The sequence below is a fragment of the Notechis scutatus genome, chromosome 2 (genome assembly GCF_049901735.1).
Source record: "Notechis scutatus isolate UNSWTSFEM ecotype Mainland chromosome 2, rNotScu1.2, whole genome shotgun sequence".
Classification (NCBI taxonomy): domain Eukaryota; kingdom Metazoa; phylum Chordata; class Lepidosauria; order Squamata; family Elapidae; genus Notechis; species Notechis scutatus.
In genome coordinates, this window is record NC_142010.1 from 50,406,763 (window position 1) to 50,430,587 (window position 23,825).

The 23,825-nt window shown below is 36.3% G+C and overlaps 1 protein-coding gene across 4 annotated transcripts in view; it reads right to left on the reverse strand.

The window, feature by feature from the left end:
• Positions 1-200: 200 nt before the first annotated feature.
• The window catches only part of CHCHD6 (coiled-coil-helix-coiled-coil-helix domain containing 6), a 251,360-nt gene continuing 227,735 nt past the window's right edge, over positions 201-23,825 (reverse strand). For all 4 annotated transcript variants that reach the window (XM_087954689.1, XM_087954688.1, XM_087954687.1 and 1 more), the window contains one exon: positions 201-718. In XM_087954689.1, the coding sequence (XP_087810815.1) occupies positions 595-718 (124 nt within the window). In that variant the 3' untranslated portion in view covers positions 201-594. The remainder of the gene's footprint in view (positions 719-23,825) is intronic.

Genomic DNA, 23,825 nt, shown 5'->3' on the forward strand with positions numbered 1-23,825 from the left:
AACCATTAAACCACACTGGTTCTAAAGATACCTCTCCTCTCATACATGAAAATTTCTTTGAAATTTAAGATCAGCCAGCCTGTTATTGGTTTAAATTTGAATTTACATGGAAACCAGATTCTTCAATAGAAGAACCGACGATCAGTTTTTAAGTTATTTTTGAAATTTTGAATAAAAAAACCAGACCTGACAATATAAAGTAAACATTAAACACTCTTTATTGTTTTATTTGAATGCCTTGCCCATGGTTAGCCATACATATATACATATAGACGTTCTGTAGATGTGTAATTCTTTAAAAAAAAAAAACAAGACACAAACTGAAATATTGGCTAACGGTAGCATTGAACATTTGGCAAATTTTTGGTTTCTGTATTTTTCAGTAGAATCTTTCATTTAATATTCCGTATTAGAAACAATATTTGCCTGCAGCACTCCTTTTCATGGAAGGGTGTCAGGAGAAGGATGTTGGCAACATACTTTTCAAGAGCATAGCTTTGCCCAAACTCATTTGGCCCTTAATTCCGAATTCAACCATTGCAACTGACCCGTAGAGGCATCTGTGCAAGGACACAGGGTGCTTTTTGTGCACTGCTAAAGGTAGAAGGCACTCACTGACAAGCAGCATGAAACCGAAGATGATGCCGGCCTCTGAAGAACTTCTGCTGTCTTCACCTGTGTTAGCAGTTGGATTTTAATCAAAATGGACCAACAATTCCTGAGAGGGAGGAAAGAAATAAAGAGAGTAAGAGTCTTCCCAGTAACTGGATTGGCAAGGTAACACGGAATGCAGTAAAATAATGTTTTATATTTCAAATCTCAAAAGCAAAAGTTCTTACAATTTGTTTTGCATTGGGAAAATTGCCCTGAAATCATGAAACGATACTATATTGAGATGGTATTTGCTATTCTTATTACATCAATATTAACAGTCTCCTATGGGAAATGTTGTTTAATATCTGAATGCAACTGCTAGGATAAAGCTACCAGTTTGGGGTGAGGTCAATCAATCAGAATAGAGCTAGAAGTGATCTTTCGGGTCATCTAGTGCAACCCCCTGCTCAAGCAAGAGATCTTACACATTTCAGACAAGTGACTGTCCAGTTCTTCCTAAAAACCTCCAGTGATGAAGCATCCACGATTTCTGAAGGAAAGCTGTTCCACTGGTTAATTGTTCTCACTATTAGGAAGTTTCAACTTGATTTCATGTTGTTTCTCTCCTTGATTTTCCATCAATTATTTTTTGCCCTGTCCTCTGGAAATAAGTTGACCCCCTCCTCTTTGGGGCAGCCTCTCAAATACTGGAACATTGCTATCATGTACCCTCTATTTTTTTTTCTAGACTAGCCAAACCCTGCTATCGTTCTTCATGTTTTTGTTTCCAGGCCTTTAGTCATCACGGTTCTTTGCACTTTTTCCAAAGTTTCAACATCTTTCTTGTTATGTGGTGTCCAAAATTGGATGCAGTATTACAGGTGTGGCCTTACTAAGGCTTTATAAACTGGTACTAATACATCAGGTGACTTTGATTCATGCCTCTGTTTATACAACTAAGGATTGTATTAGATTTTTTTTGGCTGCTGCCGCACATCGTAAGACTCTGGGTGAAGAGAGGTAAGCCAGGCTAAAGACTTATTCCATCAATTGCCAATTGGCATCTGGGCTCAATTCAAAGTGCTGGTGATTACTTGTAAGTCCTGTATGATATGACAGTGGGTTACTTAAGGACTCCTTTATCCAACACTAATTCTCCCCATTTTCTTGAGTTATCAAGAGAGGGCATGATCAGGACACCATACTCTGGGAAGTAAAGGCAGTATGGAATAGAAGACAGGCAGTCCCAATCTTATGGAGCAACTTACCCTTGGAGACAGGTTTGGATTCTTTCTGCCTGGGGAGGAGGAGGGGAAGAGTATGACTACCTTTGGTGTTTTGATTTTTTAAATTATTATTATGTATGGTTTATATTTTAAGACATCGTTATTATAAAACACCCAGAATCATGAGATGGGATGGTATCATATCAATTAATTAATTAGAATTCTTCACTCAGTTGGAAAGGTGATTCTTTCAGTACAATTACTTTTCATTTATGGAATGAATATTGAAGTCTTGAGCAAAACACTGAAAGAAGGCTGATAGCATATACCTCAGTGGTATGTAGGGCTGTTGTTGTTTTGATATTATAGCAGTGATTGGCCCAGAGGCCTGAATGCACACATTTCATTATATGCTAATATTTGTACAAGCTTATTTCTCTCCTTCTCCCTCTCCCCCTCCCTCTCTCCCCCCTCCCCCCTCTCTCACACACACACTTATGCAGAGTCAATGGAAAGGCCTAGCAACAATGCTTCGCCCCAGTAATCGAGGATGCTAAGCAAGTTGTTGGGTGAAGGAAAAAAATCATAATCTACCCCTCTCCTATTCTAATTTACACATATTGCTGCTATCAGAGAATCTCTTTTTATAACCTACTTTCTTATAATCTGGTTTGGGGTTTTCTAAATAAGAAATACTATTTAAATGATTTAAACAAAGACCGTCTTGGAATAAACAGGAAATTCTTTACTATATCTCCAAGCAAGACAGCGCACTTAATATATTGTTTCTCTTTTATTCCAATCAAAGTGAGTCCCTTGCAGCTCAATGATTGTGTTTTTGAGATTCACATTAAGAGGGGAAGGGAAATGAAGGGTTTGCAAGATCAGCAGCCAGCTACAAAGGTTCCGGTCAATGAAGTGGAAAGGGCAGACAAACTACTTCCGTGGAGATATAACAAAGACACAATCCAGAATCTGGTTGTTCCATATTGATAAATGGTTATGGTATCTAACCTCTAGTTGTATCCTAAGGGAAATTCACTTTGGAAGTATAGAAGCTAGCAGAAAGAGTGTCACATTATAAGGTTACATTCTTCATAGAGTCAAAGCTGGAGAATTTGGCTCCGGAAGCTATTCTAATATTCACTTCAAGCATTTTGCTACGTTTGTAAAGTGTTAAGATACTCCTGATGCTCATCTTTAAAAATATGGGAGTGTTGATTTTCCTCATAAGATGTTGTCTCTTAAATCTGTAGCAACAATCTGTGTTCTTCTATTTTCAGAAACTTAGGAAAATAATATCCATTGGTATATTTCAATAAATACAATTCCTCAAGCTGAAAATTGTCTGCACAAATCTGGTGATGAGAGTTGTTGGAAGTTTATATGCCAATTAGATTATCTTATTGGCATTACATTAACAAAACCAAACTGTATCATAAACAAATTCTAGTCCTTAAAGAAGACTGAAATCAGGGCCAGCCACTGGCTTCCTAATCTGTAGCTCATTTGCCCAAAAGTTGCTGCAAACAAAAGCTGCAGTTGATGGCACTATCAATCAGTAGAAGCTGCACTCAACAAGACACTTGATAAAATTACTTCTGAGAACAAGTTGTGGGTGGAAGGACTAATTACTATTTCTCCCTCATCCTAAAAAAGACAAGTTGGATTCATGAAGGTTATGGAACTGACACTGATTGGAAGCCAAAATGCTTTCAGTGCTCATTAGTCACTGCCAGGTCATTTATAGTGACATAGTCTAAGATCCTAGCTCCATCTGTTAGCCTGGACTATTCCAATCCTGAGAACACTGGTATAAGAATCATCCAAATACAGGCAGTCCTCGATTTACAACGATTTGTTCGGTGCCTGTTCAAAAATACAACAGCATTGAAAAAATGTGACTTCTGACCGTTTTTCGCAGTTATGATCTTTGCAGCATCTCCATGATCATGTGATCAAAATTCAGATGCTTGGCAAATGGTTCACATTTATGAATGTTGTTAGGTCATGTGGTCAGAAGATCATGTGATCACCTTTTGTGACCTTCTGACAAGCAAAATCAATGGGGAAGCCAGCTTCACTTAACAATTATGGTACGAAAGCTCATAAAATGGGGCAAACCTCACTTAACAAATGTTTCACTTAACAATAGAAATGTTGGGCTCAGTTGTGGTCTTAAGTCTGATAACTTCCTTCCCTGAGTCCAAGAACTGCCAAAACCTCATTCACTTAAACTGTAGATTTCAAAAGAGCTATATTAGAAAATTGAGTCTCCTGCAGAACATATATTTTAATGTAAGATGCACGGATTGTTTTGATCTTACTTTTTTACAGCCAAAACTTCCACCTTTTGTACTTTATAAATGATTTTTAATCCTACGTTTTTATGTTTTTTATTATTTATATTTCACATTCATTTGAATATTTCTGCAATGCCATACTGGAATTATAATGCTTATAATAAATAGATTTAATCTATGTAGTAAAATGCAAGAACATGTAATTTGTTTTCTCCTATTTCTTTGATGCTCAGTTGGACATCTCATCATGCTGGTTGTTGTTCACATTTAAATCTCTATTACTTGCAAGTCTAATATGTGTCAAGTACTAGAGGCTTCAGACACATTCTCGACCCCACCGTCTAAAAGATGTAAAAATGTCTTTGCCTTGCAAATATTGTCATGCAAATGAGTATAAGAAGGCAATGAGTACTGCAATGCTACTCTCTCCATCAATTATTTGAAAATATATATGCTGGTGTCAAATAGGAGCAGATTTACTACAATCTATAATGTATGTGTATGTGTGTGTCAGTTACCTTATCGGGCTATGCTGAAGGGCTAAATTGTTCTACATTATTATATTTACGTGAGGAAAAAGAGATGCATTTATGGAATTATCTGGCTCAGGTGCCAAAATATTTAATACTATAAAATATTGTCAGGTAGCAAAATGTCTTCCTTCTTTAGGAAGGCTGTGTTGCCAAGGTTCAAGTCCCCTCACAGCAAGGCACAAACCATGAAGCAAGAATCGTAACACAACTTCAATAAACCATGTTTAATGTCAGGATTAAAAGTGAGGTGCAGAATTTGTAAACTGCAATAGGAATTTCCAGCCCTCATTTATTACTGAGTTTAATAAATCTCTTTGAACTGCTTGATTCCCTTGTTCTGAGGCATTTGGTAGCCTGGACTGAGCTGCAGTTTGTGAAGGCTCTTTTTTAACTCTCTGGTCCTTTATGTTTAACATTCCTACTGGCTCTAACACCAAAGTGGCTTTCAATCCCTCTCAGGTGCAGGGAAAAGGCGTGCCTCATTGCAGAAATGGTTACAAGGCAGGATGCTGGGAACACAATTGACTCCCCAATATGTGTACCATGAGACATGCACACATATTCAATCTTTTTTTTGTTCTTAATTTTTGCTATTTTTAAACTTTAAAAAAAAATTCTTGAATTAAGAAAATGCTGGTATATACATGTTGTATAGACAACACTGTATCAACAGTAGAGACCTTCAAATTTCTAGGTTCTACTATATCACATGACCTAAAATGGACACCTAACATCAAAAACGTCATCAAAAAAGCAAAACAAAGAATGTTCTTTCTGCGCCAACTCAGGAAGCTCGAACTGCCCAAGGAGCTGCTGATACAGTTCTATAGAGCAATTATTGAGTCTGTCATCTGCGCCTCTATAACTGTCTGGTTTGGTTCTGCAACCCAACAGGACAGACACAGACTTCAGAGAGTAATTAGGACTGCAGAAAAAACCATTACTACCAACCTGCCTTCAATCGAGGACCTGTATATTGCACGAGTCAAAAAGAGGGCTGTGAAAATATTTACAGACCCCTCACATCCCAGACATAAACTGTTTCAACTCCTTCTCTCAAAACGACACTACAGAGCATTGCACACCAGAACAACTAGAAACAAGAACAGTTTTTTCCAGAAAGCCATCACTCTGCTAAACAAATGTTTGTCTGCCTATTTATCTATCCACCTCCCTCACACACCCTTTTTTAAAACACAAAGCTCATACTCATCTCTTTTCTAGACAATAATCATTATTTTGTTGTTATGACCTTTGAAAGCCTGGACATAATTTTGCCAGCATCCAAAATTATAATCAAACACCTCTGCCCCTTTAATCCTCTATCCCGGTCCCAAATGCAAGTTTTCTCTTTCAAATATCATCCTGTTTATTTTGGTTCACTCTTCAACACTGTCTAGACATTTTATAATCATCCCTTTCTTTTCTAAAGTGTTAGCTACTCCTAATTTTGTATCACCTGCAGATTTGATCATCATCTCCTTGATCCCTCCATTCACATTACTAATAAAAATAATCTGTTTTATTGTTTCATTAAGGAGGATATCATGAGAGACTTCGTTGAATATTTTGCAAGGTTAAGCTATAGTAAGTCCATATTGGAAAGACAGTGACATCTTAGATTTGCTCCCTTTGATTGCTGATAGGTCTTTACTTTCTGTTAATGAACTCAGTCTTTACTTATATAGTAGAAATACTGATCAATAGTGTTCCCTAGGGTCAGCATTTAATGATGTGTTTAAAAATTAGACTAAACGATATTATGTTTTTTATTTCTTAAGTTTATCTTTCTCATTTTTCTCTGTTTTTCTCTTTCACCCCCTCCCCCCTTTTACATATTAAGGAAAATAAAAATATTTTTAAAAAACAACTCATTGGATAATATTAACTTCCTTAGAGGAACAGAATCAAACAAAGATGGAAGCAAGGTACAAGCTATAGAAATAATCAGATAAAAATTATGAGACTAAAATGATAGCAATGATTTTAGAATAAATTTTATTTATGGGGACAATATATATAGCAGATTAGGAAGTGTCTGACCTTTTCAACACTAAGCAAGTTGCAATGCAAGTGGGAACAAATTGTGGAAGTGAGCATATAATCTCCATATAAGAGGTTCAAACGTTACTAGTCTTTACTGACAACAGCAATACTTGTAGCATATATGTGAAGGAAGGTTGCAAATTGTGATCACATGACCCTGGGACAGTGGAACTATCATAAATACATGCCAATACTAGACAACACTGTATCAACAGTAGAGACCTTCAAATTTCTAGGTTCTACTATATCACATGACCTAAAATGGACACCTAACATCAAAAACGTCATCAAAAAAGCACAACAAAGAATGTTCTTTCTGTACCAACTCAGGAAGCTCAAACTGCCCAAGGAGCTGCTGATACAGTTCTATAGAGGAATTATTGAGTCTGTCATCTGCACCTCTATAACTGTCTGGTTTGGTTCTGCAACCCAACAGGACAAGCAAAGACTTCAGAGAGTAATTAGGACTGCAGAAAAAACCATTACTACCAACCTGCCTTCAATCGAGGACCTGTATATTGCACGAGTCAAAAAGAGGGCTGTGAAAATATTTACAGACCCCTCACATCCCGGACATAAACTGTTTCAACTCCTTCTCTCAAAACGACACTACAGAGCATTGCACACCAGAACAACTAGAAACAAGAACAGTTTTTTCCAGAAAGCCATCATTCTGCTAAACAAATAATTCCTTCAACCCTGTTCAGCTATTACAAAGTCTGCACTACTATTACTGTTCAATCTTGTCATCACTCCTTATCACCCATCCCCTCCCACTTGTGACTGTATGACTGTAACTTTGTCGTACTTACAATTTATAATGACTGTATGATTCTCGATTCCTGATGAATGTATCTTTTGTTTTATATATACTGAGAGTATTTACACCAAGACAAATTCCTTGTGTGTCCAATCACACTTGGCCAATTAACTATTCTATTCTATCTATTCAATTGCCAAGCGCCCCAATTCTGATCATGTGACTGCGAGGCTGCTGTGTAAGTATGAGAACCAGGGATAAGTCACAGTTTCAGTTCCATTGTAACTTTGAACGGTCACTAAATGAATGGTTGTAAGTCAAGGCCTACCTGTTACATAATTAATGACATAATTATGGCTTTTTCTTTGATGCTGCATATCTGCCATTTTCTTCCAGCTATTGCAAAACACTATCAAGTATAAAGCAATCCTTTAGTTCCTGAAAAAGCAACTTGAATGAGTATTTGGTCAATGCAGAAGTCGTTTCCTAGAAATGGCTCATTGTCATTGCAACCACCTGAATTCCAACCTTCCCCTCCATGATGAAATTCTCAATAGTTGCATTGCTAAATTTCCACGGTCCTTGTAAATGTTTGAGTAATAGAGAGATATAATCCACAGACAGCAAGCTGCATATTGCTTCCAGATGTTTCGCTGTAAAGGCCCCATAAGTCACCCAGATTCTGCTACTGAAGTCTAAAACTTCACATTTCCCAGGGTCTGTTAATTGTCTTGTTTTGCCTTGTCTTCCCAGTCTTTTCCCTTGCATTTTATTCACAGGTCTGCTTTCCTCTCATTGTAGTGTCTGCCACTACCAGCTCTCTCCTTCTTTCCCCACTCATTCCTTTCTAAACACCCAGACAAGAAAATCTTACAGCTTGAAACAGTTGGCAATGTTATGAAACAAGTTTGTTTTGTTTCACAGCTTCATTACATTTCATATCACAGTTTATCATTCTGTATGATATATTATTTTATGAAGTCAATGTGCTATTTGTAAATATTTCTAATCTAGTTTGAGATACTAAAGGTAGACAGCATAGTCATACCTTAGTCCAACTGTATCCAAACAGGTGGGGAGTGAGAAAATGAACCCAGCAGGAAAATATTCATTATTCTGCCAAGTTTCATCCTATGTTTTCTGCTTGATTATTTTATTCCAGCTACCGATAGATTCTAGCGTACTCTCTGATGACTAGTCTTACACATATAGGAAAATATATTGGAAAGGCGGAGTTTAATTATGTAAGTTCTGTCTGAAATGCTAATCTAGTCTTATCACCACAAAGATAGCAGGTTCAATTCTTTATACATTTCCTTCAGTATAAATAAAAAATCTGGGAGGCACATCCTTTATTCTTTTTACTCTATGTGTTAAAACACTCTGGTCTATTTCTTACATATTTTAAATCTAAATATTTTATATTAATGAGTTTTATGGACATAAGCAGAAAAATTACAAAATGCAAAAAAAAAAAAAAAGGAAAGAAATGAATCACTGCAATTGTTAAGCTGGTAACGCAATTGTTAAGTAAATCTGGTTTTTCCATTGTCAGAAGGTTGCAAAAGGTAATCACATGACCCCAGGGACCCGGCAACTGTCATAAATATAAGTCAGTGGCCAAGCCTCTGAATTTTGTTTATGTGACAACAGGGATGCTGCAGTGGTCATAAGTGTGAAAAACAATCATAAGTCACTTTTTTTCAGTGCCATTGTAACTTCGAGCAATCATTAAACAAATGGTTGTAAGTAAAGGACGACCTGTATTTTCAAATCTACCTTGGTGTAAAAAGCAATTAATAATTTTCTAAGGTTGCAAAATATCCTAAAATCTGTGCCACAGAAAAATACATTAAGCTATTTTGTTATTAGTAGATAAAATTGCCTTTTCAAAAACAGACAAGCCACAGGTTTTTTTTTCAATGCAATCCTTGATATTAGAAATATTATTATTACTCTTCCAATTTCTCAAAACAAGCATTTTAGCAACTTTTCAGGTCATACCTGATGTTTTAAAAACTTTTTTGCTCAGTTTTGGTTTTGACCAGCCGCTATTTTTCCTAAAAATTGGCCCCATATAAGTAAGGTGATTTGGCATAAATGTTTAATACAGAACTCCTTCCCTTCTGTAATAAATTTATTTATATTCAAGATTACAAGTTCCTTCTTTAGTGAGGAAACATAATTAAGAACTCAGCATAGGACCCAGATAGTTACTATGGAAAATAAGGAACATAACCTTGACAGGGATATGCAAACTCTATTGTCAAGTTGACAAGGAATAACACTTGTTCTAAATCTAAACCATGAATATCCAAAGCATTTGGAAGTGGCTCAGACATTTTCCTAATTCACTGAAGAATAAGTAACAAAACATTTGCTAGACCAATACTCAAATACAGCTCATCAGTCTGGAACCCACATTACGTATCTGATATTAATATAGTTGAGAAAGTCCAGAAATATTTCACAAGAAGAGTTCTCCACTCCTCTATTCGTTGCAGAATACCTTATGCCACCAGACTTGAAATTCTAGACCTAGAAAACCTAGAACTACTCTGCCTTCGGTCCAATCTAGGTATAGTATATAAAATCATACATTGCAATGTCCTACCTGTCAATGAATATTTCAGCTTCAACCATAACAATACAAGAGCAAACAATAGATACAAACTCAAGGTTAATCGCACCAAACTTGATTGCAGGAAATACGACTTCAGCAACAGAGTGGTCAATGTCTGGAATACTCTACCTGACTCTGTGGTTTCTTCCCCAAACCCCAAAAACTTGAACCTTAGACTTTCTACTATTGACCTCACCCCTTTCCTAAGAGGTCTGTAGGAGGTGTGCATAAGCACACCAACATGCCTACCATCCTGTCCTATTGTTTCTTTTATTTTTCTTATATGTATCCATGTATTCATAACTATGATTTTACTTATACCTATTATCTTGTAAGCAATTGACAAACCAAATAAAATAAATAAAATAAAAAGTATAAATACAATACAATACAGACTTGCAATATTGTGTTATTATAGCCAGTATCAATAAAAGTATTTTAGCTACCTGTGGACTTGCTTTCTAGATCTGGTCTTACCTAGTGGGGCTAACAGATATCTAATACACAATTCTCTATCTGTAAAGCCTTTTAACTGATTTTTACTCTGCTTGCAATGTGACCATCAGTATATTCATGTATCAGTATTTGGATACTCCAAATAATGTAATTGAAAATGGAAGTGGAGTGATGTACTAGTTGTATTAATAGTTTCTGCCCTGAATAGAGAACAGTTGTACCTGCCCTTGTGTTTATTAAGGAGAATGTCTGTGATGAATCATTTCTGTTTTTCATATAGCATAAAAAAGCAATGACATATAAGTATACCCCCTCAAATCTTCACACGATGGAATTCACATCCTCTATTGATCTCTAGATATTCTGCATCTCACCTGCTTGTTCACGCGTTACAACATATTGATTTTCCTAGCACAATTACTCTGATCACTGTTCTCACACGAGAAAAGCCTAAATTATTGTTCCGCTCGGAATAAGCATTTTTTTTAACCTGGGGTGAAATCTCACCTACCCCCAGGAAACAGCCAAAAAGATAGACCGAAGGCTGAATCTCAAGCTTCTTCCAAAGAGCCTTTTCTAATGACTCATGACAAGGGGGAAAAAAACCCTCTGAAAACTGAAAAGCACTGTTAAAGGAATACGGTCTAATTCTGCTATGGGTCACTATTGTGACAATGACTGCAAATTAACACAAAGAGATCATACCAAAAACTGCAGGTGTTTTTATTTTTTGCTTGTACATCTCCTCACTTTAAAAAAAAATGCAAAAAGTTATTATTTACATAATATTTCAGCAATCTGGTGAGGTGAAATTATAATGTGCTTGTGTAACAGAATATGGAATCATCTGATGAGCATAGAACTCTCCCAAGTCTCATCCATTTCTTAGCCATTTGGTCTAAGGTAATGCAATAATGATTGCCTTAATTTGTAACAGAATAGTGATAAATGCATGCTACACATCTCTTTTCATTTCAAGCTGCTTTTAATCATGTATTATCCATTTCAGCATGGAGAGGCCATTGGTATATGTGGGGGTGGAGCTAAAGAATGAATTTAAAATATTCAAGTAGCACATCTTTAAGGTATAGCAGAAGGAGGCCTGCAGATAAAATTCTTTGCCAAAAATCTGTAGAGATTCTCAGACATCCAGGTCATGGTTGTCCCAAAGGTGCTTTTTCAGGAGGCAACTGGACTTTCTTGTTTTGTTTTTTTCTTTTGAAGACGTTTCACTTATCCAAGAAGCTTCTTCAGCTCTGATAGGATGCAGTGGTCTTTTTTGTCCGTTTCAAGCAGAAAATTTTTATATATGGGGGGGGGTTTTTTTTTTTGTTTTTTTGTTTCATTTTTTTTTTTTCTAATTTTTTTTTTTTTTTTTTCTTTTGGTAATAAACATTTCCCCCCAACACCCCAATAATCCTTCCACTCCTCGCTATCCTGTCAGAGCTGAAGAAGCTTCTTGGATGAGAAGCAAAATGTCTTCAAAAGAAAAAAAAAAAAAAAGAAAGTCCAGTGCCTCCTGAAAAAGCATCTTTGGAAGTTCTTTGCCAGTTACCCTGAAATATAAAACTTGTATATTTATTAATATTTTAAAAGTTGCAAAAACTTTACAGGGAAGAAATGGCAGGTTGAAGATGGTTCTTTGTAAAATGGAGCCAACAACTGCAGTAGAATAAAGAACTGATGAATTATAATGGCTCTTTATTAATTCCTCTCTAGATAAGAAAAGGACTTGAGATAGTGCTCCAAACAGCTACTCTTTATCGGGAAACTGCAAAATAGTGATTTCCATGGGTTTAGAATTCTGGGAGATGAGGGACTAGCCATTTTGTTCAAACTGCAGTTGGCACCTTTAAAAGGACATTTATGTTTGCAAACTACCTTTCCTAACCATGTTTAGAAATTGCTTGTAAACTACTTGTCAGCTATTAGAAATCTTTGGATCAACAAATTTTATAGCACTGGGTAAGTTTCCTTCAACCTTTAACAAAAAAAGTTTTAACTACAATTTTAAGAAATTTTTCTCTCCTTTCTGCATCTTCAATTTTTTTATTTATATGTTTTATTTTACTTTGTATTAGCTTTTATATTGCGATTGCAATTTTTAATAAGTTTACTTTAAGGAAGTTGTAAAAAAATTGGTTATCCAAATAAACTGTTGTTTGAACTTGTTGTTTCCATTCTGCATCCTTAACAACAATTTCACATTTTTTTGTATAAACACATGGCATAAAACACAACAGCCATCATTACTTTACAGAAAGTTTATAAAGCACAAAACATCTACTAACTACCAATGCAACTGGATTAACCCCCACTGCTCTCTGTGTTCCCTAGACCCCAGAAGGGATAAAGGATTCCAATTGACACATGATGTTTTCTGAAGTGGAATAATGAAAACCTGCAAAGATTCCTTTCAGGTTTTAAGGGGATTAACAGGAGCTTTATAAGTATTTATGAGTAAACCTCAGCTAGTAGTACACAGAAGGAATTCTTTCCTTTCAATTCTAAATAAAGTTTGGTTAATCTCACCCAGGGACATAACAGAACCTCCTATATGCACAGTGTAACTTGAAAACAGTTACAAAATGGAAGGCAAGTTAACAATATTGGGGAGGATTGGAAAAACATGTTTTCCTATGGTCAATAAATGAAGCATTATGACTGTACATTTTGCAAATAAAAGCAAACTGTTTCATCTCGAGGGCAGGCAAATACAAGAAGGTTCAGTGGGAATAAAAGGTTATCTGTATTAGTTATAGTACAGGTTAGTCCTTGACTTATGACCACAACTGGGAACCTGAATTTTCTGTGGTTAAGCAAAGAGGTTAAGTGAGTTGTGCCTGATTTTACAACCCATTTTTTTACCACGGTTGTTAAGCAAATCACTGCAGTTGTTAAGTGAAACATATTTTTGTTAAGTGAATCTGGCACTCCCCCGTTTTGTTTCTTGGAAGCCAGCTGAGAAGGTTGCAAATGGCAATTCCATGAGCTTGGGATGATGCAACCACCATAAATAATGCTTCAATTTTGATCATAGTCACATAGGGATGCTACAATGGTCTTAATACAAGGACTGATAGCAATTTTGTTCAGTCCTGCTGTTCTTCTAATGGTTACTAATCAATGGTTGTAAGTCAAGGACTACTTGTATGTTAAGGGTCTTCAGATCTTTCTGAAATAGCAGCAGGGCTAAGAGAAGGCTTCACCAAGCCATGATGGCGCCGTGGTTAGAGTGTAGTACTGCAAGCTGTTGACTGTTGGCTGCCTGCAATTTGGCAGTCCAAATCTCAAAATCCAGATTGTTGGGGGCAATAGGCTGACTCTGTAAACTGCTTGGAGAGGGCTATAAAGCACTGTGAAGTGGTATATAAGTCTAAGTGTTTTTGCTGTTGCTATATCATAACCGCTACTCTTACACAGTTGAACTCATCTAAGCATCTTTAAAATGTCTACGTTTCAATTTCTGCTTGGCTAACTTTTCTAAAAACAGCCGTTTTTGCATTTTAAACTCCTACAGTAGGGATGTCAAACTGGTGGCCTGTGGGCCAGATGTGTCATGACAGGCCACGCCCACCCCAGCTCCACGAATGAGAAAGCGTCATGAAACATCATGTGACAGCAATGTGATGCAGCGAGTTTGACACCCATGCCCTACAGTATATGCAATGCAGCACAGGTGGGAGGATAGTGTGTATATAAAAGAATACCTTTAGATGCTGCTCTTAATTCTCTTCTGCTTAGTGACATAGAAAATTTTCACCCAGAGCATTATGAGCCCAACTTCCTTTGTTTAACTGTTCACACTTTTATTAACAGCAGTCTGTAATTTTATTTGTATGAGAGCTAGATTTATCTTGTGTGTGCAGGTGCCATGTTTCCCCCATTTCTCCCTGATAGAAAAACAATGTGCTGGCAAAGATGGAAGCAATCGGAGACAGAAAATATACACACCCATTTCTATATGTACCTCAGAAAGATTATCTTAAATTTTAATGAGCTTGCAGGTAGAAAAAAGGACTTAGGATATGAAGAGAAGTAATCCGGTTGTACAAGCAAAACTATATTACAATGAAGCTATTCTCTTAAAGTGCTACTAAAGCCTCATTCAGTTACAAAGCGTTGGAATTGAGCTATTATGTATAGATACCTTGCTGATATTCTTGTGACAAGAAAGTCACAAGTGTAAAAAACTGAAAACAAATCAGATGGTTTTACCTGCTGTACTTTAAATTCTTCAGTAAGTCCTGGGAAAGCAGCCAGACAAAGGTGGGGATACAATAGACTGGTGTTGTCAAAGACTATGACATATAAGGAAGATGACCAGGGGGTGACTACTAAAATGAAACAGTATTTATGAGAGAAAGCAGTTTTCTCAGCATGGCAGAACAGCACATGTATCTTATGTGGCTGGTCATCTTCCTTATATCTCATAGTCTTTGACAACATCAATCTATTATATCCCCACCCTTGTCTGACTGCTTTCCCAGGACTTGCCAATAAAAGTGTGTATGGTCAAGGCTATCGTTTTCCCAGTTGCAATTTATGGCCGTGAAAGTTGCACCATAAGGAAGGCTGAGCGTCAAAGTATTGAGGCCTTTGAACTATGGTGCTGGAAAAGACTCCTGCTTGGACTGCAAGGCGATCAAACCGGTCAGTCCTAGAGGAGATCAACCCTGACTGCTCTTTAGAAGGCCAGATCCTGAAGATGAAACTCAAATACTTTGGCCACCTAATGAGAAGGAAGGACTCACTGGAGAAGAGCCTAATGCTGGGAATGATTGAGGGCAAAAGAAGAATGGGATGGCAGAGAATGAGGTGGCTGGATGGAGTCACTGAAGCAGTCGGTGTGAGCTTAAATGATGGTAGAGGACAGGAAGGCCTAGAGGAACATTGTCCATGGGGTCACAATGGGTCAGACACGACTTGGCAACTAACAAGAGTTGACTTCGCAACTAACAAGAGTATATACTGTATAAAGGAAGTAAAGAATGGAAAGCTTAGTGAAAGTTTAACAATGAACGGGGAATAAGATGAAATTATATGATTTCTCCTTGTTTTTCTCATACATTTATGAAAAAAATATATATAAGGAATGCTTGTGGTGACATCAGAGACATGTTGATTGGGGATGTGAATGTGTGTTCAATAATATATGCACACAATGCTGTGCTGGTTACATATGCTACATATGTACTGAGCTGCAAAGATCTGAAAATTAATCTATTGAAGACCAATCAGTTCCATACTCCATGGGGGCCTTTCTAAGAACATCTTGACAATTCAGAAATGGTGATGTTTTCCACCAGGCCAAATGTAACTGAGTAGAGAAATGAATGCTCTTGCTTATGTGTTCAAGGCATTTACAAGTTATAATGTAGCTTTAGAAGGTTATACAATAATAAAGCTATAGGATGAAGCCATTCATTTTTACTAACCACAAAGAAGCTATGGTCTTAATCCTAGAACTTCCTTCAATGTGGCAATGTCTTACGTTACACTTGTAATCAGACAGGTTTAGTAGTTTATATAGCAAAACAAAATTACAACTCCTAGCTTTATCGTTCAACACAACACACCTGACTTGTAAATCTTGCACTGGCAAAATAAAAATGGTTATTTATAGAAGAGAAGTTCTAAACTTCTAAATCACAAATAGAATATTTCAGAAGTAAAATTCCCCATTAAAGCAAAATCAACCCATAAAATATTCCCCAAATCATGTACTCAGATGACAGAATTTTATGACAGGATCCAATCATGACCTAATTATGAACAGAGGCTTCTTATCATTCATTCAATAGAGAAAAATTGGTTTTACTGCAATGAGAATATGGCATCTGCAAAAAAAAATCTACTGAAAGTTTCTGAGGAAAAAAGAAATTAAATTCTTAGAAATAGAAACAGCTATTTGGGAGGGGGGAAATGAAATAGGACACAAACTGGAAAGAGCATGCAATATAGGCATTATGTAGAAACAGGTATGTATTTAGTAAGACAAGGCTACAACTTGCAGAAATGGGAAGAATTCTGCAAAGTAGGATCAATAAAAGATGAGAATTATTACATTTCATTTCCGTAATGACATAAATGTAACTTTGAGTTCTGCATATTTGCTGGCTCGATTTCTATCCTTGGCTACACACTTGAAAATAAATGATTTACTTTGAGAAAGGTACTGAGATTGATCAAGACAAGTGTTAAAATTAAATGAGGAAAAAGAAAAATACAACAACTGCTAAGTGTCAGAAATGAAAGGCAAACATTTAAGGCAAGGAATATTTCAAGATGTTGAAAGGCTTCTCATTTTCTCCCTTTTTGATTTGGGAGGGGGAGGATCAGTGTTAAAATGGTTTGGACCTAATTCATTTACAAACTTACATGTTTTAAAATGTACTGTTGAAAAAAACATTTAAAAGATGTAATTGATTTAAAAACCTGATATTAACATTAGAGTCTTTGGAATAAGCAATACAGAAAGGTAGATGACAGAATTAGGACACACATCCTGATGGAACAAATGAATGCCTAATGATTAAACTCAGTGAGAAACAAACATTTAAATACTCTTTTGGGTCAAATAATTAATTCATACTGCTACTGAATGCATTATTTACAATAGGTATTTGGAAATGTCTGTTTCTTTCCCCCCTTCTTTCAGGCTAATGATAATGCTAGCTATTCTTCCCAAGTTAAATAAGATGAAATGTTCAAATGTGTGTGTGTTTCCGTTCACTCATACTAAAACAGGTGGTAGGAATTTGAATGAAAATTATCCACAGATAATTTTCAAATCATTCGAGTGACGTAACATGAGAAATATTAACTTCTTCACTAAACAGCAAAGGAAGCAAATAGTTTCAAAACACCAATTGTTTTGAAAGATCTAATTTTATCTTAATTGAGAAGTTCATTAGCTATTTAATGAAGCAAAAAATACTAATGAACTTTTGTAATATTCAGGTAGACTCCTCTCTCCAAAAGCCTTATTTTTCTTTTTCATTCTTATCTAGTCTATGGATCACCCTGCCATACTGGGAGCATTTACAGTTGATTATATTGTATTGAAAAAAAACCTCTTCTCTATTCTATGCCTGCAGATATAATTCCATTATATTTGATATCAATATTAGAAAGGAACTTAAGGCATGTTAGAGGAGAACTTTGAGCACAAACTGAAACAAATGTGATTTTCTACTTGTTATACAGACTACAGTGGAAAAACAGAGCAGCTTTAGTACTGAAATAAATCCAAACTTTGCTTTGAACTTGCTGATGACAACTTTCTCAGCCATAGCTTTCTACTTGTTAAATTGGAATCAACATGGTAGAAGAAGCAGTATCAAAATGCTTAATGATACACACAACCGATGTGCATTAGAAGACACTGTGACAGAAGAAGAAAAATGCATCATATTATTATATTATTTAGCTTTATAGCACAGCCAGAAGCTCCGCTCCCCACACATACTTATGTAGGCAGGTTTATGGATGGCCTTCAATGGATCCTTGATTTCCAACCAACCATGCCAGAGTTGTTAGTAACTAGGAGCTCTCAACAGGAGGCCTTAAATTATAGCAATCAGCACTGACAGAATTGAAATAAGTCCGTCTCTGCTTTTTCATTGGTCTGCAAAGAAAGTAATCAAAACACCATCACTCTCCCTCTGCAAACCAACCCACCAAACACAAAGAGGACAAGGCAGCTATTTGACTTGCGGCAAGCTTTTTCATTTGTCCCACTCCAGTTATTATGGCATTGGTCCAGACAACTTGCTCCCCTTTTCATGAACTCTGCGGTGGGCATTTTTCTAAAGCTGCCTATCATTTCCTTATCAAACAGGAAAAAGGAAGGATCACTCGAGACACATCTCAGCCACACTAAGATTTTTACTCTCACAGTGGGCTGTAAGTGCCCCTATAATGTTAGCTTTTAAAATCATGTGTTATTATCTGCAGTTTCCATTCAATCTGCAAAGAATGAAGCACTGGGGATCTCAAGGCCCACACAAGAACTCTGTGCATTTGCCAGGGATTGGGCAAACAAAGCTACCATGTTTCAATTATATTGGAAACCTTTCTGTTGTGTGAGTCTGGCAGGATATGTCCATGCATGTGTGTAATATAATGGGCTAGTTACTTTACTAAGATATGCTTTAGTGTCTGGTAGTGCAAATTTGTCTTACAAATGTTGCTTGTGTACATAAAAGACCCCAAGTGATTATACACCTGAACTCTAAATTTTTCAGAAGAACCTCCAAGAAAAGAAAGCTCCCTTGGATTCATAAATCCAGCTGTGAAACTTTTAGTATATTCAGTGTTATTATAAAGTTCACAGTCACAAGAAACAACACATCCAACTGAGCAGGATCCAGGGCAGATACTGTCTGGATGAAATTTACTGTTTTTCTGGATTCCTCCCAAGGCTGTATTTCAAGAGATAACCCCAAGCAGACCAACTGAAGTACACAGTTCTAATGCATGCATTTTTAATCAACTTTTGGGGTACAGGAGTTCAAGGTAACATAAAGAGGCTGAAAAGTCTGTAAAAGCAAGTAGAGTTTTTAAAAAGTGGGCAATTTCTCCAGCAGGAGAATGGTCAAGATGCATTTATGTGTTTCTCCAAGTTGCTTTTTGCAGGAAATCTGAGCTCAACAACCCAGGTTACCAGTCTAGACAATAAGTGGCTTTGATGGGATACAGAAAACCTCATCTTTCTGTCAGGGAAACAATTTGTAAGATAAAGCACAATATAAAATTTCACAAAGTCATATTTATGCTCCTTCATTGCTTTACTTTCATTGCTTAAAAGCTTTCCTAACTTTTACTGTACAAAAAAGCAATGTCGCATTAACTGACTTCTATACAATTAACACATCAAAGCTAACTTTTTCTGGTCCCTACCTGGTTCCAGAGAGAGAGGGGGGGGGGATTTTCTAGCCCCAAATAGCTGCTGCTGCAAATCCATTGGCAAGGATAAATAAAAATACTGAGCTAGTTTTCTTGATGAGTCAAACATATAAGAGCCATAGATTCCTAATCCATCAATTTTCCTCAGCAGTGACCATTTAAGCAGAACTCTTTAATTGCTTTTACAAAACACGAACAACATATCCTCTCAAACCTCTGGTGAGCTATTGGAGCCCAGATATAGCAATACATGTATAAGATGCCAAGGCAGAAATTAATGCACCACTTAGGAAATTAAAAAAAAAGTCAGAGGTGAACTGTTTCTCCCAGGATCAAATAGTAAATCAGAACTGAAACAAGTGCTTCAGCTCCTTATGCCTTGACCAAAAAGTCAATTCTTTTCTTTCTCTCTTTCTCTTTCTTTCTTTTTCTTTTTCTTACTTACTTGCTTTTTCTTTTTTCTTTCTTTCTTTCTTTCTTTCTTTCTTTCTTTCTTTCTTTCTTTCTTTCTTTCTTTCTTTCTTTCTTTCTTTCTTTCTTTTCTTCTTCCTTTCTTTCTTTCTTTTTCTTTCTTTCTTTCTTTCTTTCTTTCTTTCTTTCTTTCTTTCTTTCTTTCTTTCTTTCTTTCTTTCTCTCTTTCCTTCTTTCTTTTTTCCTTCCTTCCTTCCTTCCCTATCAAATTCTCTGACTGCCATCTCTGTTCCTTCCTACATGCACAAAATAGCCCATGATACTGTTCAAGGTTCTAGGATGAAATCTTCCCCAATGTCAATTCATTAAGAAAGAGATGCAGCACACAGTGCATTTAGCTACACTTTCTCACCCTCCTGAGACCTTACTTTCTCAGCAGCCCATTAATCACTCCGTCCACTGATCAATTCATTATGTCACTAATGTCATACTCTTTTTCACAAGACAAAGGGTAAAAAAGTTTTAAATAAATGTGAGTATTGTACTTGATATATGAATATTGTTTGACAACTAAAAGCATCACTCAAACAATGCTCAGTTTAGGGTAAAGCATGGAGTATGAAACTGGCATATAGGGTTCCCTTAATATTTATGAAGGGAAAATGCTAGAGTTCTCTACAAAATCGTATTTTCTCTGACATGGACATAAATCAGCTAAGTACTAGTGGAAAAATACTTTGCAGATGCTCAGAAAAGTATCCATTTTCAGTCAAAAACAAATATAGGCTACAAGATTTGATAAAGGTTTTTAAAATTAGATTGGGTCCCAGAAAGATGGTAGGTAGTGGTACAATCACGGTTCATGGTACAAGGTTCTAGGATCAGTCTATAACATTTTTAGCTAAAACTCTTGAAATTCTGGAGTAGTGTTCCAGTCAGAGCAGACAGTATTGTGCTCAGTAGGTAACAGGATAGATTCGGCTTGATAAAAGACAGCTTTTTCCTATGTAGTACTGATAAACCTCACTTTGAAATAAGCCTTGGAAAATGGGGTTGCTGATCTTTAAGAAGTGTCTCAGAATTGTCTTCAGTGTCTTATCACAAGTTAAATGCACTAATAGAATAAGATTGGAAGTTAAATAATAGTTCCCCAATTCTGACTTCTAGAATTTATTACAATAACAACATATGAAGTAGTCAGAATGAATTTGAACACCTGTCTCTTAAGTTTAGTTATTGATCATTCTGATTTTCCTTTAATGTTTTGAGTAGATCTGATTTATAGCAATGTTTGGGATAATAATGAAAAAACTCTATATAATTCAAGGATCTTACATATAGTTGGCAGCCTTTGGTTCACCTGACTACAATTATGATCAATCATATCAATTCAGTACCTTGCTATTAGCAAAATGACTGAGTCACCTTTCTATGATAAAATTTGCACTGTGATCTATAAGACAAGAAAAACATAGAGCATCACACGCTGTACATGTATACAACATACACAGAACTGCAGCATGTTAAAACAACTGTCATAATTTGCATACCGCAAATAGGCAAGTATCCTACTAGCAAAAAAAAAGGGAGATAATGTTGGGATGAGCTTGGCAACAATGGTGAGTAGCTGAGGCATAGCAAACATAGGCAGGGCTGGAACTGATCCTAGGAATAATCTTTGTTTTTAAAACTATATTAAGTCTCTTTTACACTTATGCTACAGTTAAAGATGAGAAACCACTGTGCTAATTTCAAGCAACCCTACCCCTGAAATTTAATAATGTTGGTAATGCAGATGGAAGGGGCTCTATGGGTCATCGGAGAGTAAATACAAGTCTCAGAAGTCATGTTTTGATTCAACAGGCCCTGCTGATTTTATTCCTGTTATAATTCTCATCAATGTAAGGCACAAAAAATAGACACAAGGATATCCACGAAGGTATACAGCAATCAACTGTAGATATTTCCTTACATATAGCAAAGAAGAAAATGTTTTGATGGTCAGGGACTTTATTTATTATTTGGGGGGAAAGAATAAGGCTGATTTGCAAGGGATCAATATACAAAGAAGGTGAATTCATGACATATACAAATAGGTCTAACGTATTTTTTTAAAAAAATGGGGAAAGAGTTTTTCCTCTCATTATACTATACCACTATCACATGCTTTTCACTTCCAAATGTCAAAAAAATGCTGTGCAGCACATGATGCATTCTAAAGGGGTGCAAACACTGATTCTGGGGCTGCATTGGGTTAAACACCCATAATTTAGGGCTGTAAAAAATATTGCATCCATCGTAACTTTTTCAGATGAAAATGATTGCTCCTGTTCATCTTCATCGGCCAATAGAAAGATCCTGCTTTCGATATAAGCTGAAGCTGCTGAACCATCTTCAAAGCAGTCACCAAGATGAAAAAGTGGAGCAAAGACCATTTCCCTTTGTTCTTCAGCTGTTGCTTCCCATCAAAAGCCCATGGGGTCCCAGCAGCCAAATTCCCACAGCATAGTATTTTCATGTCAAGATGGAGAAAAGGAGAGAAGAGTTAAATAACTTGTTCAAGGTCACTAAGCAGGCATGTAGCTAGGAATTTCTAAACAGCCAGATAACATGCTCTCTCCTTGAAACACAGACACAGACGTTTACACTGCTTATCCAGGTGTGTAGAGCCTGCTGAATTCTATATAGCTCCAGCGAGTAGCAATTATTCTCACGGCTGGCTCATTTGTGCTAAAAGGTATAAAACACCAAAGCCTTCACATTGCGTATGCTTTTCTGCACAATGCAAATTAAGGACTAAAATTTCACATCTGGGTTAAGTAATCGCTTTCCACATATCCCATTTTGTCTGTCAACTTCCAAATTACCCACAGTCCTTTTACAGGTTTAGCCTTTTTTCCCCTTGAGACAGAGATTAAAACGGGAATTGCCATGCAGATAATCTACCTTGCCTGAATATGGCAAAAAAAAGGAATAAAAAGATCCTAAAGACTTTGCCTTTTGTCTACCTGCTTAAGAAATCTGGAAAGGTCTGTGTGAAAGTGGCTGACTTGAAGAAGCCAGAAAGCTGGTAAGGATGTGGCAAATTGAGGAACATGAAAGCACAAAAAAGAAAAATTGAATCTCAACTACATTAATGCAATGCAGGAAGGTTGTCCAGAATGTTTTTTTTTTTAATGCTGCAAAGCTGCTGTCTGTATCATTCAAGTATTTTTTTTTTCTTGGCAAATGAAGATGCTTCCTTCAGCCCCGTGTATCAAGCCAAATGAAAATTCCAGGCAGTGGGAAAACATACGTATACACATACACACACACACACACAACTATAATGATGTGGGAAAATACCCGAACAAAGCTGAATACCATACATATATATATATACAGTATATATATAATAAACATATGCACAGTGAAGCCAGCATGTAAATATTAACTATCTACTTGACAATTCTTCAGCTTGATTCTATAAATGGCTATGTTATAAAAAAAGTGATGCTCAAGGTAGTTAAAGCTAATTTTGTTCGCACAATTCCTTGTGCTATCCTATTTCCATTGTCCCTAGAGATAGTCTTTTGCTGTATTTGCTCTTTCTACCCACATCTGCCGAAACAAGATATGTATTTATAGAGTTCTTTACAAGACAAAATTCTGAAATATTATGCAGACAATGGCTCACAGAGATCAATTAAAAATGTTTGTATATGGTACTGGGGAAAAAAAAATCCCCACCATATAATTGGTTTTATAAAACATTACCATGCTACTAAATGGAACTGGTTGATCCTATGCTAATAGACAGTGAAGAACAATTTGAGAGGCCTTGCTCATTTTCATTTAGATTCAAAGCCAATCTAGAAATGTACCGTATATACTCGAGTATAAGTCGACCCGAATATAAGCCGAGGCACCTAATTTTACCACAAAAACTGGGAAAACTTATTGACTCGAGTATAAGCCGAGGGT